This window comes from Dasypus novemcinctus, chromosome 8 (assembly GCF_030445035.2).
Source record: "Dasypus novemcinctus isolate mDasNov1 chromosome 8, mDasNov1.1.hap2, whole genome shotgun sequence".
NCBI lineage: Eukaryota > Metazoa > Chordata > Mammalia > Cingulata > Dasypodidae > Dasypus > Dasypus novemcinctus.
In genome coordinates this window covers 93444591-93460148 of record NC_080680.1, presented here as the reverse complement: position 1 = coordinate 93460148, position 15558 = coordinate 93444591, and the positions used below count along the sequence as shown (strand labels likewise).

Here is a 15558-nt window from a genome sequence, read left to right as displayed (position 1 = left end):
AAGTGTCAAATTAATTATATGAGTATGTTGAAAGTAAAATGAAGGATAAATTTGTTATAATAAAAATTATTCACAGGAAAGCAGGAATAGCTACATTAATATCAGATAAAGTAGACTTCAGAGTAAAGAAATTACTATAGACAGAGGGGGCTAATATATAATAATAATAATATCAACCCACCAAGAAGACATATAGCAAATCCCAAATGTGTATGTGCCAAACAAAAAAGTTACAAAATATGTAAAGTAAAAACTGATAGAAGTAAAAAGAAAAAAAAAAACAATTGTACAATTATAGGTGGAAATATCAACACCCCCCATTCTCAACAACAATAATTGATAGAACAACTAAACAGAAAATTAGCAAGACCGAACTTAACAACACCATCAATCAACAGGATCCAATCAACATTTGCAAAACACTTCACCCAATAAAGGCAGAATATATATATATATATAAGTATACACACACACACACATACTTTTCAAATGTACATGGAACATTCATGAAGATAGACCATATTCTGGATCATAACCTCAAAATAAAATAATTTAAATGATACAGAGTATATTTTCTGACCATAATGGAATGAAACTAGAAATAAATAGCAGAAAGAAAACAGGAAAATCTCCAAATACTTGGAAATTAAACAACATATTCCTAAATATTCCATGGATTAAAGAGGAAGTTTCCAGGGATATTTAATGTAATGAACTGAATAAAAATGAAAATGCAACATATCAAAATTTGTAAGTCACTACAGCAGTGCTGACATGGAAACATAGAGCAACGAAAGCATACATTAAAAATGAGGAAATGCTTCAAAACAATAGTCTGTTTATTTTCAAGAACCTAAAAAATAAAGAGAAAAATGTACCCAAAGCAAGCAGAAAGGAAATAAAGAACAAACATCAAAGAAATTGAAATCAGAAAAATAGAGAAAAATCAATGAAACAAACTAATTCTTTGAAAAGACCAATAAAATTGACAACATCTCTACAAGACTGACAAAGGAAAAAAGAGAAAAAACATGAATTACTATAATCGGGGATGAAACAGGGGCTGCCATTAGCAGACACATAGACACTGAAAGGATAATAAGGAAATACAAACAACTCTACAAGGACAAATTTGACAACTTAGATGAAACGGGTCAATTCCTCAAAAAACACAAATTACCAAACTAACTCAAAATTAATTCCTTGAAGAGCCCTGTAACTATTAAGGAAATTTTAATTTATAATTAAAAACTACCAAAAAAGAAATTTCCAGGTCCAAGGGGTTTCATTGGAGAATTCTACCAAGTGTTTAAAAAGGAATTAACACCAATTCTACACAATGTCATCCAGAAAAAAGGAAGAAACAGTCTCCAATTCATTTTATGAAGTTAGAATTACCTTTATACCAAAATCAGACAAAGACAGGACCAAAAAAAAAGAATATAGACTAGTATCCCTCATGAGCATAGCTGAAAAAACTCTCAACAAAATATTAACAGAGAATCAACAACTCATAAAAATAATTACACACTACATTCAAGTAGTTTATTCCAAGGATGCAAGGATGGTTCAATATTCAAAGATAAATCAATATAATTCACCACTGTTATAGATTGCATCATGTCCCCCACAAAGAAATGTTCAATTCCTAACCCCCTGTGTTATGAACTCATTTGTAAATAAAATCTTCAAAGATCCTATTAAGATGAGGCCAAACTGAATCAGGTGGTTTTTACCCCAGTATGACTATAATCCATATAAACAAAGGAAATTGGGACACTGACATGAGTAGGAGACAGAAGAAGGAAGATGGCCATGTTACAAGGTAGAGGTTTAGTTATACCAGTAAGCCACTACCAAAATGCTAAGACTACAAAGAAAGCATGTTCCCACTAACACCTTGATTCTGGATTTCTAGTCTCCAAAACGATGAGAAAATAAATGTCTGTTTTTAAGCCAACGAGTCTGTAGTATTCGTTAAGGAACTTTTGTTAATTTTTCAGGTGCGATAATGGCATTATTGTTGTTTTTTAAGAAGATCTATTTTTTAGAGATACATACTGAAATATTTAAGAATGCGATATGACATCTGGGATTTTCTTCTAAATAATTCAGGACTAGGGGTCAGGGGAAAGAAGCTATGGTCAGTGGGGGTATAAACAAAATTAATTAAGCCATAAATTAAGTGTTGAAACAGGGTGATGGTATGTGGGGGTTCAGGATATTATTCTACTTTTACAGATGTTTAAATTTTCCATAATAAAATTTAATAAAATAAATTTTTAAGCACCAAATTAAAAGAGAAATTATGTTAAAAAGACTGGAGGAGAGCAGTGATATCAGCTAATCAGAGATTAGTATAATATATTGGTGTAAATCTTATCTAAGATAACACAAATTTCAAATATCATTCTTAAGGAAGGGTTTAGAGTTCCAGGAAGAAAGCATCAGAGGAGACAGGCAGGGCTCAACTGTCTCACAGAAATAACAGAGAAAGGGCCAAAAGCTGTCCAAGGGACCTGTTTTGGGGGTCAGCGGACCAGGACAGTGCTGCGCAACCACCAAGAGGGTAGGGGACAGAGAAACAAAGAACCCGAAACTATAAAGGTGAGTTACTAAACCCCTGCAGCTTAGTAACCCCCACACTCAATATGTTAAGCCTAGGAAAAAACCCTGGCTCACAGGAGCCAACTGAGAGGGGAACACACATCTTCCTCCCTATGGGCTAATATAAGTGAAGAGGAAGAGTGCATCAGAAAGTAGAAAGTGGTTTCTCTTCAGTGAATTTGGCCAGAAAAGCAGCTTTCAATCTCAGCTCTGGCGAAACCAGAAGCAAAGAAAACCAGAGGTTGAAAGAAACACCTTCCTGGAAAGGGTCGCCAAAAAGTACCATCGACTGGTCAGCTAGGAAATCACAAGAAGAGAAACTGCTTTTAGGTCTCTCCTTAGCCCCAATTTCTGGGAAAAAGTCTGTGCCCCATTAGTGAGTCCCTGGCCAATTTCAATAACTTAAGTTGGGCAATTTTAAAGACTCAGAATAAGTTGAACCGAAAATTAAAGAGCTGTGAATGAAAAAAAAACAACAAAACACTAGGCAAGAGAGAGAAACTGACCATCACAGTAAATTCACCAACATATTCAGATGCCTAGACACTAGCAAAAAATTACAAGTCATACTAGGAAACAGATGGTGCAGTCAAAGGAAAAAAACTAAATATCCTGATGAGATAAAAGATTTAAGACAACTAATCAATGACAATTACACAAATCTCCTAAATCAATTCAAAGAATTGAAGGAAAATATGACTAAAGAGATAAAGGATATTAAGAAGACAATAGGGAAAGCAGATGTGGCTCAGGTGACTAGGTTCCCGCCTACCACATGGGAGGTCGCTGGTTCGGATCCCAGTGCCTCCTGAAGAAGACAGCTAGCTGGCGTGACAGGCAGGCATGGTGGGCTGACAAAACAAGAAACACAAAACGAAAAGACATAGTGGGAGACGCAACAAAGCAGGAAGCTGAGGTTCCCGGTGCCTCCTAAAGAAGACAGCAAGCTGGCGTGACAGGTAGGCATGGTGAGCGAGCGCAACAAAATGACACAACAAGAAAAAAGTTGGAGGACTCTCACTTTCTGACAATAAAGCATATTACTTAACTACAGCTGTAAAAGCAGCATGGTACAAGCATAAAAACAGATAGATTGACCAATGGAACCAAATTAAGAACTCAAAAACAGAACCTCACGGCTATGGTCAAGTGATTTTTGACAAGGCTGTCAAGCCCTCCCAGCGGGGCCAAAACAGTCTATTCAACAAATGGTGCTGGGAAAACTAGACATCCATATCTAAAAAAAAGAAAGAGGACCCCCACCTGACACCTGATACAAAAATTAACTCAAAATGGATCTGGACTTAAACATAAAAGCAACAACCATAAAACTCCTAGAAGACTAAATGTAGGAAACATCTTCAAGATCTTGTGGTAGGTGATAATTTCTTAAATTTTATACCCACAGCACATGAAACAAAAGAAAAAATAGATAAATGGGACCTCCTCAAAATTAAACACCTTTACATCTCAAAGGACTTTGTCAAAATGTTGAAAAGGCAGCCAATTCAATGGGAGAAAATATTTGGAAATCACATATCTGATAAGGGTTTAATATCCATAATATATAAAGAGATACTACAACTCAACAATAAAGACAAATTACTCAGTTTGGAAATGGGCAAAAGACTTGAATAGACATTTGTCCAAAGAAACACAAATGGCAAAAAAAACCCTGAAAAAATGTTAAACATAACTAGCAATTAGGGAAATGTAAAACAAAACTACAATGAGATATCATTACACACCTATTAAAATGGCCACTATTAAAAAGTCAAGGGAAGTGGATTTGGCTCAACTGATAGAGTACCATATGGGAGGGGAGGTCCAGGGTTCAAATCCAGGGCATCCTGACCCATGTGGTGAGCTGGCCCATGCGTAGTACTGATATGTGCAAGGAGTGCCGTGCCACACAGGGGTGTCCCTGTATAAGGGAGCCCCACGCGCCAGGAGTGGGACCCATAAGGAGGACTGCCCTGTGCGAAGAAAACGTAGCCTGCCCAGGAGTAGCATCACACAGAGCTGACACAGCAAGATGACACAAGAGACAGATTCCCAGTGCAGCTGACAAGAATGCAAGAGGACACAGAAGAACACACAGCGAATGGACCCAGAGAGCAGACAATGGTGGGGGAGGGGGCAGAGAGAAATAAATTAAACCTTTAAAAAAAAAAAAAAGTCAGAAAACTACAAGTGTTGAAGATGATGTGGAGAGGCAGGAAATGTAGAATGGTATACCACCACAGAGGGCTGCTGGCAGTTCCTAAGGAAGTTGAATATAGACTTGCCATGAGGCCTGGCAATAACACTACTAGGTATATTCCTAGAAGAACTGAGAGTAATGACATGAACAGACATCTGTGCACCGATGTTCATAGCAGTGTTATTCATGGTTGCCAAAAGATGGAAACAACTCAGCTGTCCATCAACCAACAAAGGGATAAACAAATTGCGGTGTTTTATGGTGATGGACTATTATGCAGTTATAAGAAGAAATGAAGTTGTGAAATATATGACAACATGGATGAACCTGGAGGACATTATGTTGAGTGAAGCAAGTCAGACACAAAAGGACAAATACTGCATGACTGTGCTACTATGAACTAAATACACTGTGTAAACTCATGGAGTTAATAACCAGAATACAGGTCACCAGAAAATAGAAGAAGGGTAGAGAATGGAAAGCTGAGTTTAATCCATGCAGAATTGGTAAAAATGTTGATTGTAAATCTTTGGAAATGAATAGAAGTGTTTGCAACTAGCAGAGCTATTATATTATATGACAGTAGTTGAAAGAGAAAGTCTAAGGACATGTATATTATAGAAGGAAAGCTGAAAAATGTAACATGGGACTATAACAGTGAAACTTCATGTGAAATACAAACATGGGTAATATGAATATATAAGACAATTTTTACAAAATATAAATACAATTAAATCAGAGAGACAGAAATAGAATAGCAACTATTACAGCAGGGAAAGCACAGAGAGATTGAGAGGTGATAAGTTTTTGTCTGTTTTTTGTTTTTTTTTATTAACATAATAAAAATGCTCTAATAATGACTGAAGTGATAAATGCACAATTGTGTGATTATACGAAATACTATTGATCGAATGCTTTAAATTGATTTATACTTCAATATGTATCAATAAAATTGATTTGTTAAAAAAAGGGCATAAAATATTTTTAAAAGTTATAATACTAGTTATTGACATGTTCCTGTTATCTCCCTTAATAGACTATAGGCGTCCTTTCTCCCCAACCAGTATTTTTTTCTGATTCTTTCATAATTTGCTACAAATGTTTCATAAAAATGCAAGGTATTTGTGATGAGGTGATGTATGGGAGCCCTATATGATGTTATGCATGTTTGTTTTGTAAATTCAGAATTTTTTCTATATACTTTATGTATGTTCACGCATGAATGATATACTTCAATAAATTGTTTTTAAACTGAACAAAAATGTGTTTATACGTATGTACATTGGAATAATGTATAAGTATATAACATATTTTATAATATATAAATGTATATATTTATACATTTATTGTAAACACATAAAATGACGTTGATAACTGATAATGAAACTGTGGTTGAGCCCAGACACTTCTCAGCAACCTTCTCATGCTATCACTCTGAAGACACAACTGATTATGTATTTTTGGCAAATGAGTTTGTCTGAATGAGATATTTTCAAAAATACATATATTTTTCCAAATTAAAAATAGAGAATTATACTTAGCATTTATCCGGATCTCAATCCCTCCAATGAATTCAGTAAAATATACTACACATCATCCTAACATTCTCACAGAGAAGATGGAAATACTTTATATATAAAAAAGCAAAAACAAAAACTACATCACTACACAGCATGTTTCCAAGGTCTATAGCTGATTGTGACCAAGGAATCTAAAACATCATGTGAGAGCAACGTGGAGGGACTTCAACAGCTCAGGTCAGCATAATACCTGCAGTTGCCACTCAGCTTGCCTATGCCTCAAGAAAAAATAAAAAGGGAAAAAAACACAACAAAAAAAAAAACACTACAGGGAAACGGACTTTGGCCCAGTGGTTAGGGCGTCCGTCTACCATATGGGAGGTCCGCAGTTCAAACCCCGGGCCTCCTTGACCCGTGTGGAGCTGGCCATGCGCAGTGCTGATGCACGCAAGGAGTGCCCTGCCACGCAGGGGTGTCCCCCGCGTAGGGGAGCCCCACGCGCAAGGAGTGCGCCCGTGAGGAAAGCCGCCCAGCATGAAAAGAAAGTGCAGCCTGCCCAGGAATGGCGCCGCCCACACTTCCCGTACCGCTGACGACAACAGAAGAGGACAAAGAAACAAGACGCAGCAAATAGACACCAAGAACAGACAACCAGGGAAGGGGGGGAAATTAAATAAATAAATAAATCTTAAAAAAAAAAACACTACATCACTATAAAAGAACACACTTGCTTTCTTCTGACTTTAACTCCAGATTGTTCAGACAACTGTGCTTTGTCCTCTCCAAGTAATATTAATGATAGCTGCCATTAACTAAACAATCATTTTTCTGCTGAGGGCTTTTTGACACAAAATCTCTTTTAAGTCTCACAGCAACCCCCTATAAACTGAATTTATTACCTTCCTTTTATAAGTGAAACCAACTGAGGCTCAGAACTTTAGAACACAGGTGGGGACTATGTATAGTTCTGCGGCCTCAACCCAGGTATCTAACACACACACACACTTCCAGCTCCATTTGTGCCCTGTTGTTTGCTTGGAGTTAAAACAGTACCTGCTTTAGGACTAGTTTCCTTCCTCCCATTTATTCAAACAGCCTAGCCTAGATCAATGTAAGATCCCTGAAACTTTTCCTGTGGCTAATGTGAATTCAGAAGTTTTTCTCTCCCTCTAAAAATCTAACATGGACAGATTTCCCTTTTAGCAACTTGATCCAACCTACTTTGAGTTTTACTTATCCAACAAAGTGCCCATAATCACTAAAGGACACTTAAAGAGCCCTTCCTTTCTCATTACAGACTAAAATGCCTATTCCCAATGCCTATTCTTCAGAAAAGCAAACATTATATAACCAGCCCTCACCTTGCAAGCACCCATTTATATCTTTCCTAACCTTGCCCGGTTATCTTTGATTCTTCTCTTGCCTCTTATAATTTGTCACCGAGTTTTGTCAATTCGAGCTAAAAATCTCTCAAATCCATCCTTTTTCTCTCCACCATCAAAACCTTTCTTCAGGCCTTCATCTTCTGCAGTATAAACGATTACACAGCTTCATAATCCAGTGGCCTCCAATACTGTTACATGCATTCCTTCCTATCAGTAAAAAGATTGAGCATACATCGGATATGTACATTCATAAATTTTATAGATAGCCTACTATATTAAATATGCATTAGAAAACATAAAAATAGATATTTTGAAAGTTGATATAAAAATAAATATAAATTCTAATATATTCTTCTCACACCCCAGTGGATCATCTTGCACAAGCCAGGGATATCAATGCTCTAAACTACTGCTGCAGAGTAATGTTTCTAAAAACTCAAATCTGATTGTCTTGTATTTCCAACACAAAACCTTTCAATGGCTCATGCTTCAGGAGTTTCCCCATGGCTCAACCTGCTTTTCCAAATTCATCTTCTGTAAGCTTTATCCACATATTCTGTATTAAGCTATACATTTTATCTCCCCATGTCTTGCACTCACAGTTCCCTCTGCCTTATCTTTAAAAGCCACTGATTTACATATAACCTTATCTCTAAGAGAAAAATGGATTCTAAATGCCCATAACCAAATTACAAATCAACCTTTGGAATACAACCTATCTTTCCTATTAGGAACTTAAATATTTTGACCATTCATTTGGCTTCTCATGGGTCTGGATTCCAGTAAATGGGAGACCAACTATGTTTTGTTTTCTTCTGTTTATTTTTCTTTCTTATCTTTCCATTTCCCAACAAAATGTTTTAAGCAAAAAGGATGTTACAAATCCAGATTATTTTTCCCCCAGGAACAGGAAAAAGGATGAACTTCTCTGAGCTGCAACCAGAATTCCAACCTGGAGTTTACTCACAGATTTAAGTGCATAAGTAAAAACATACTTCCTTAAGGTTTTTTTCCTTCCCTGTTTCAACCTATCTGCGATAAAACCCCATACAAGTTGGTTGCATTGGCTGAAGTCAAAATGGAGTAGCAACAATACATTTTTCTGCAAAAGTCTTGAAAATTCAAGTGGCTGACTGTAGGCATTAATAATGGAAAGCCCAGGTCTCCAATGAGACTTTTTCCTTATTAGAGAAGTTGTGGATTTAGAGATCATGCCTAAAATATAGGATTCCCTACCACCAACACCTTGCATTAATGTGGAACATCTGTTATTCCATCACCCCAACTCTTTCCTTAGTCTCCTATGGGGACTGGGGCAAGGGCACTGTAGTGGAGAGAGGGACAAAGAGAAGAAGCATTAGAAGGGTAAATCCTAGCAAAGTCACATTTAAACTCCTAGTCTCATCGCATAGCAGGGAGATATATCAGTTGTGCTATACAACAGGCATCAAGAAAAAGCAAGCCTATCTTGGTTTTTTGGATCATTTAAGGAATCCATTAAAAACAAAGAAAGAGAAAAGAAAGGAAAAGACTGCTGTATAGCTAGCTCAAGAGGCCAAGGTTGTTTCTTATACTTGAAAACAAAAAGAGAGTTTACCCCCACTCTCAAGTAACATAATTTCCACAATTCTTCCTTTGGGAATCCCTCCTCCCTTCTCCAAATCTCAGTTCAAGTCCCACCTCTTCTGAAAAATGTAACTAACTCTGTCTACTCTGATCTTTTGTTTTCTATGCAATTCATTTGGGCCAATCAAAACCAAATTAAAATACTAATTTATACAAAAGTGGTGCAGCTGCTTTGGAAAACAGTATGACAATCCCTCAAAATGTTAAAAATAGAGTTACAATTTGACCCAGCAATTCCACTTCCAGGAATCTACCCAAGAGAAATGAAAACATATGTCCACACAAAACCATGTACATGAATACTCATAGCTATATTATTTATATTTGAAAAAAAAATGGAAATAATCCAAATATCCACCAACGGATGAATGGATAAATGTGGTATAGTCATACAATGGAATATTATTCAGCAATAAAAAATCATAAAATAGTAATAAAATACTCATATAGCAGACACGGATGAACCTTGAGAATATTATGCTAAATAAAAGAAGCCAATACAAAAGACCACATATTGTATGCTTCCATTTATATGAAATGCCCAGAATAGGCAAAATGAATACAAATAGGCAGATTCGTGGTTGCCTAAGACTAGGGAAATGGAAGGGGATGGGGGAAAGTAGAAAATGACTGCTAATGGGTATAGGGATTCTTTGGGGGATAAATATGTTCTCTAAGTAGTGGTGATTGATCACTTTTAGGAATATACTAAACACTATTTAATTGTATACTTTAAAAGGGTGAATTTTATGATATGTGGATTATTCTTCAATAAAGCTGTTTTCAAATTGCTCAGGCCCCAATCTCTCTCTGAACTTACCTCAAGTTTCTCTGTCATGAGTCACTACTCAAACTCACCGGCCTACCAGTTCCTGAAATGTATCAGGTTTTCTTACCTGAAGGTCTTTGTAGATGCTCTACTCTCTGCGTGGAAAGAAAAGTCATGCCCAGTCTCTCTATATGACTAAACCCTTCTTAACCATTAGGTCTAGGATCAAATGTCATCTCTACAGTGAGGCCTTCCCTCACTACTATATCAAAGACAGGACAGATGCTCTCAGCATCATTTCCTTGATAGCATAGCCATTTTACCATAACTTTAGGTGAACATACATGTTTTCTATTTGTCAGATCCACCAGACAATAAGCACCATGAGAGTAGGAATAAGTCTGTGTTGTTCATCATTACAATTCCCAACGTCTAGCACAATTCCTGGCATTTACGTGCCCAAAAAATGGTATTTAATATTTTTATTTCCCTTATATGCCATGTCCTCAGACCACTGCTCCCTCTGCCATCATCAATGCTGCCATCATCAATGCTACCACCACCACCTGTACACTTTTCTATTATTACTCCTTTCTGTCTCAGCTAAAACACCTCTTTGATGAAGCCCTCCTTCCTTGACCTGCCTGGGAAGACAAAGTCTCTCTTTAATTTCTTTGTGAAATGAAGGCTGCACTGGCTGCACCTCCACCATAGCAATTATTTTATCATACTTGGTGGTTTTTCTTTTTTTTTTTTGGGTAGGGGGGTGGAGGGAAGGAGGAGGGTGGTGGCTTGGAAGGTATTTCTGTTTTGCATTTGTCTTACTACCACGTTGGAAAACCTTAAAGAGCAAATCCTTTCTTGTTTGTGTCCCTAGTACTTACTTAGCATACTGCCAGGCACACAAGATAGTACTACTACTAATAATGATAATGACAATAATGGTTACCATTTACTGAGCACTTAATATGGGCTTGACACTCTTCGTAGTGCTATAGTAGGTCAGTGAATGAGTAACAGATATACTTCTTGGTCATCAACCTCAGAGGTCACAGTCTGGCAGGGATGGAAGACGGATATACAGACAAATGCAGAATAACCATCACCATAAGGCCAAATCAGTTGTCCTGCCCTGTTTTTATGCCTTCAAATCTCAAGAGTATGCTTCCTCTGAGTCCATAAATATGTCAGGTTGCTTCAAATGGACTTAAAATACTTATTTCAATTACTTACAAATCCACTTTCTGCACTTGGTACCTGGAAATAATTTCTATGATGTCACCACAAGTGATATTGAACTGCCAGTTTCCTGTTGTGTGCCTGCACTATTAGTTAAATTGCTTCATATTAACCACACTTCAGTCGACTGGTAACACTCAAACACTAAATAAGATTTAAACTTACCTATCGAAGAGTATCAGTTATCACTTCTTTTATCCCTCTAGATAAATGTCTGCTCAGTTTAAGGTTTAGCAGCTTTCTAGGTTACTACTCTTTCTTCTGGAGAGCTCCTTTTTCTTTTGTCAACTAGATATTTGGTTTGAGGCAAAGCAATGTTCATTTACCAAAATGAACATGGACTAAACACTCTTTAGTAAAAGTAAGGAACTGCCTGCCTAGAGCAGGGCAATATAAAACACAAAACATATAAAACATAAAACTCTATCTCGTTAGGAGTCCAAATAGCAAATTGTTCTTTTAACATTGTGTACACTCAGCAAATTCAGAGAATTCAGAGACTGAGTTAGGATCCTAATGCATATCCTAACATATTTCTTAAATTAATCTAAAAACTCTTCCTAGACAACCATGTGCCAGATATTGGGCCTTACAGAGGAACTCAAAAACAAGTAAGACAGTCACTGCTTTCAAGAAGTTTATGTTCAGCCTGGTATGGGAAATAGACTTAGTACTATGACAGTGATCAACACAAGGGGACATGGAAAGACAGATGACGGGGGGACGGGGGAGGGAGGGAGTGTTACACAGAGAGGGAACTAGCATCAGGGCAGGATTCTCCTGGGGATGGCATCTGTTCTTAATCCTATAAACTCCTATTCTCTTATTTGCCAATGTGGTTAATAAATAGTAGTACCTACGTCATTGGAGAGTTGTGAGGATTTGATGAATGGTTCATGTAAAGCATTACCATGGTGCCTGGCACAGAGACTGTGCTCAACCAACTTTAACTTGAAAGTTTGATCAAGCACTAAATCTCAATAACTGTGCCTAGTTACTCAAATGCTTTATTATGATCATCCAACAGACACCAGCTTCACAATTACACACAGCATTGTTTTCAATCAGCTTTTATTTTTTAATAATGAGACAATGTTAAATACTGCTCTGCAGGTTAACAGTCTAATTCCTTGATCACCAACTTTCTTCTCCATTTCCTGAAACATAGCTTTCTCTGACATTTCTGGTATTAAATAAACCAGCTGGATTAGGCTGATGTTCTAAGTCTTTTAATAGAAAAGGTACAAAAAAAAACCCAATAATTACTGAATTTTTCATATCGGCCTGGCATTCAGGTGGGCTCTGAAACATAGTCTTTCCCATTTACCATAAGGTAAACTGGAGTTGAAAGAGGCAATGTAATCTGTGCAAGTTTCTGTTAGTGGACAAGAGAGCGGAATTTGAACCCAGTCTAAACTTCATAATTTGAACTTCCAAAGCCTGGGAATACTCCAACACACCATGGGCCACACAGCATCACAGAAAAACAAGAGAAAACACAAGCAGTTGTAGTGCTCTGCTCGGAGGGGCCCTGGAATGCTCTCAGTTCCCCTCTCTCTAAAACGATCCTATGCAGTGGAACCCGCACTTCCATTGGGAGAGCACCTTGAGTTAAGTCTGATCTGCCCTGGGCAGGATGGAATGTCAGCTGCAGCGACCAGGGCAGGGACTAAGCAGATGATTTCCTTGCCCCATGTCCATCCCATTCCTAGCTGCAGAAATTGTATAATCCACAGTCACTATAAATCACAACTACTTTTCGTAAGTTCTCTCTTAATATTCTCTTTTAGTCATACAAGTAAAGCTAACATAAATTCCAAGCCTGTTTTTATCACAGAGCAGTCTAGTTTCAAGATCACAAAGGCTATTCTTTGCACTAATTTCACGCTTAATACAATTTCATGCTTTAGTAAGATTCCCTTGCTCAAGTGCTCAGACATTACAGTGATGGGTTCCACAAAACTTGACAAATATATTTGTCAACTTCCTACATCCAAGAGCAAGAGAGACTTGATGCCTAATCATTTGAACTCCTACTTGTTGGATTTTAATGCTGATTCTGACACTGACTCCTCCTGTCAGGCAAGTCTTTGAACTTCTCTGTAACCAGAAAGATAAGCATATTCACAAGCATACTCTGCAACTTTAGGGTGGCTTTTAGAAAGTCTTTCTAAGAGCTATTGAAATCCAAGTTTACAACTCTTGCTTGGTAGCAGCAGCTAAACTTGGAGTGCCTCTTTAATCCCAATGTTTCACAAACTATGTCAATTTACCTTCCAGACTTTTAAGCTCGCTTAGAGCACGTTTCTAACTTTTAACTTTTAAAAATAAACAATTAACAGCATGCTCCTCCAACTCCTCAATTTCATTTCCATAAGCAAACTTTTCTAGTTTCATTTAGCAGATGTCTCAGGACTGCTACAGCACGTATTAGACATATTTTGTGAGTGGAAAGCCTAAGCCACTCTGGTACTGCAAGGCTGGGCAAGGGTCACACTGCATGGACAGCACCTGGACATGAGACGCAATATTTGAATACTTATTAGATTTTGCCCTTACAGTCCTTCCCCTTTCAAACTTCCCTAGGCACAAATCTCAAAATGCTGACAAACACATTCCACAGACTTTCTTCCAAGAGGGTTTAGAGTGTCTTAGGAAAGCTGTTTTAAGAAAAAATCTATGCTGTCAACTTTGTTTTTAAATGTCCTTAAATAATTCTATTAGTCATAGAAAAAAACTGAACATTTGTTAGTAATTAGAGATAAAACATTCTCATGTTCTGGGGCTGAGGAAGGGAGAGGCCAGAAGAGGACCTGGTTGGGAAGGGAGATAGAGTACACAGCAACACACCCAATATGACAGCATAAAAGTTCTACACTCCAAAGTCAACTTCTGCATCTAGAATCTAGAGGGCAACAGTGTTTCAAAGGGTTCTGAAGTTAGATGTATAAACAAATTCCTCCTGAAACTAACTCTCCACCGGAGCCCCTAGGTGAAGGAAGGCAGGAATTCTCTAGGTTCGATTACAAAACCTTTCCAAAGATTATCAAGTATCAGGTGCTCGGTTACACCCCAAAGATATCTGCCTTTAGATCCTTCTGCCCTAGCTCTTACAGATAAAAGGGTTTAGAAGAGGGAGAAAGGCCTTCCTCCCCAGGACTTTAAATACGTAAGGGGTGCCTCCCTCTAAAAACCTCAGGCGACTTCTACAGGGGCCGCAGGCCTCAGGCAAACAGACAGCGACCTCCCAAGACCTCCTAACTTGACGGGGGGAGGGGCGAAACACACTTATTTGGGGAGTTGCTTTCTATGATTTCCTGCCCCCAATAGTTGTATGACCATTTCCAGGGGCTCTGTGTAAACCGGAAAGGGGGCCACCTTGTAATCTCAACTGTTCCCGCCCTCAGGTTGAAGGAACTCCTAATCACTGGGCACCCTCTCACCCGCACGTGCACCCCGACCTCGCGCCTCCCTGGATCGCCATGGCAACCACCCCCTCCCAGCGTCTCCCGAGGTACCCCTCCGCTCCTGGCAACAAGTCACCCGCGCGACCCGCGGCCTGCAGCCCTCGCCCGGCCTCGCCGGCCTCGCCGCCCCGCGCCCGGCCCGGCTCCGCCCGGCCCGGCCGCACTCACTTGATCCTGGAGCCCATGGTCCCCGGGCCTCCTCATGGGCCCACGGGCCCCGTCGGCGCTGCGCTGCCCGCCCGCCCGCGGCCGACTGGCCTCCCTCTGGCGCTCTCCCCGCCCCTTCCTCCCTTCCCTCAGAGTGGGGCCCGCCCGCTCGAGATTCGCTCCCTCGTCGCCGCAGCCGCCGCCTCCGGGGGCTAATGTACTCGCTCCAGCGGGGCAAACGCCATGGTCGCCAGCGCGCGTACCGAGCGCGCGCCGCCCCCTCCGCCTCTCACATCGCCGCCCCCTCCCTCCCGCGCAACCGCCCGCGGGGCCTCCTGGGAAGTGTAGTCCCCTCGCTGGAGGCGGGTCCGCATGCGGGCGGGAGCCCTGCGTTGGCCCATGACTGCGCATGCTGCCCGGGATCACTTCGGCTTCCCGCTGCAGGTTCCTTTACCTCAGCCAACAACCCCCGTTGTACAGACCCTAATCCAATAGAGACCCCAGGGCCCACCACAGAAATCTTTACCCATTCCTTCCCTATGGAGTCCTCCCACCCCGAAACTCTCGCTTGGAGACAGTATACCTCCTACTCAGG

General features: G+C 39.4%; 1 protein-coding gene and 1 non-coding gene across 4 annotated transcripts in view; one reads left to right on the top strand and one right to left on the bottom strand.

The window, feature by feature from the left end:
* The window catches only part of DENND1A (DENN domain containing 1A), a 615092-nt gene extending 599857 nt beyond the window's left edge, over nt 1-15235 (bottom strand). Inside the window, exon 1 of one of the 3 annotated variants that reach the window (XM_058302406.2) lies at nt 14985-15235. In XM_058302406.2, coding sequence (XP_058158389.1) covers nt 14985-15001 — 17 coding nt within the window. In that variant the 5' untranslated portion in view covers nt 15002-15235. The remainder of the gene's footprint in view (nt 1-14984) is intronic. The other 2 variants (XM_058302408.2, XM_058302405.2) reach the window with 2 other exon arrangements.
* On the top strand, nt 6480-6610 carry LOC111765362 (small nucleolar RNA SNORA44). The gene has a single exon (XR_002797737.2). It is a non-coding gene; the product is annotated as a small nucleolar RNA SNORA44 (small nucleolar RNA).
* Nucleotides 15236-15558: the final 323 nt, after the last annotated feature.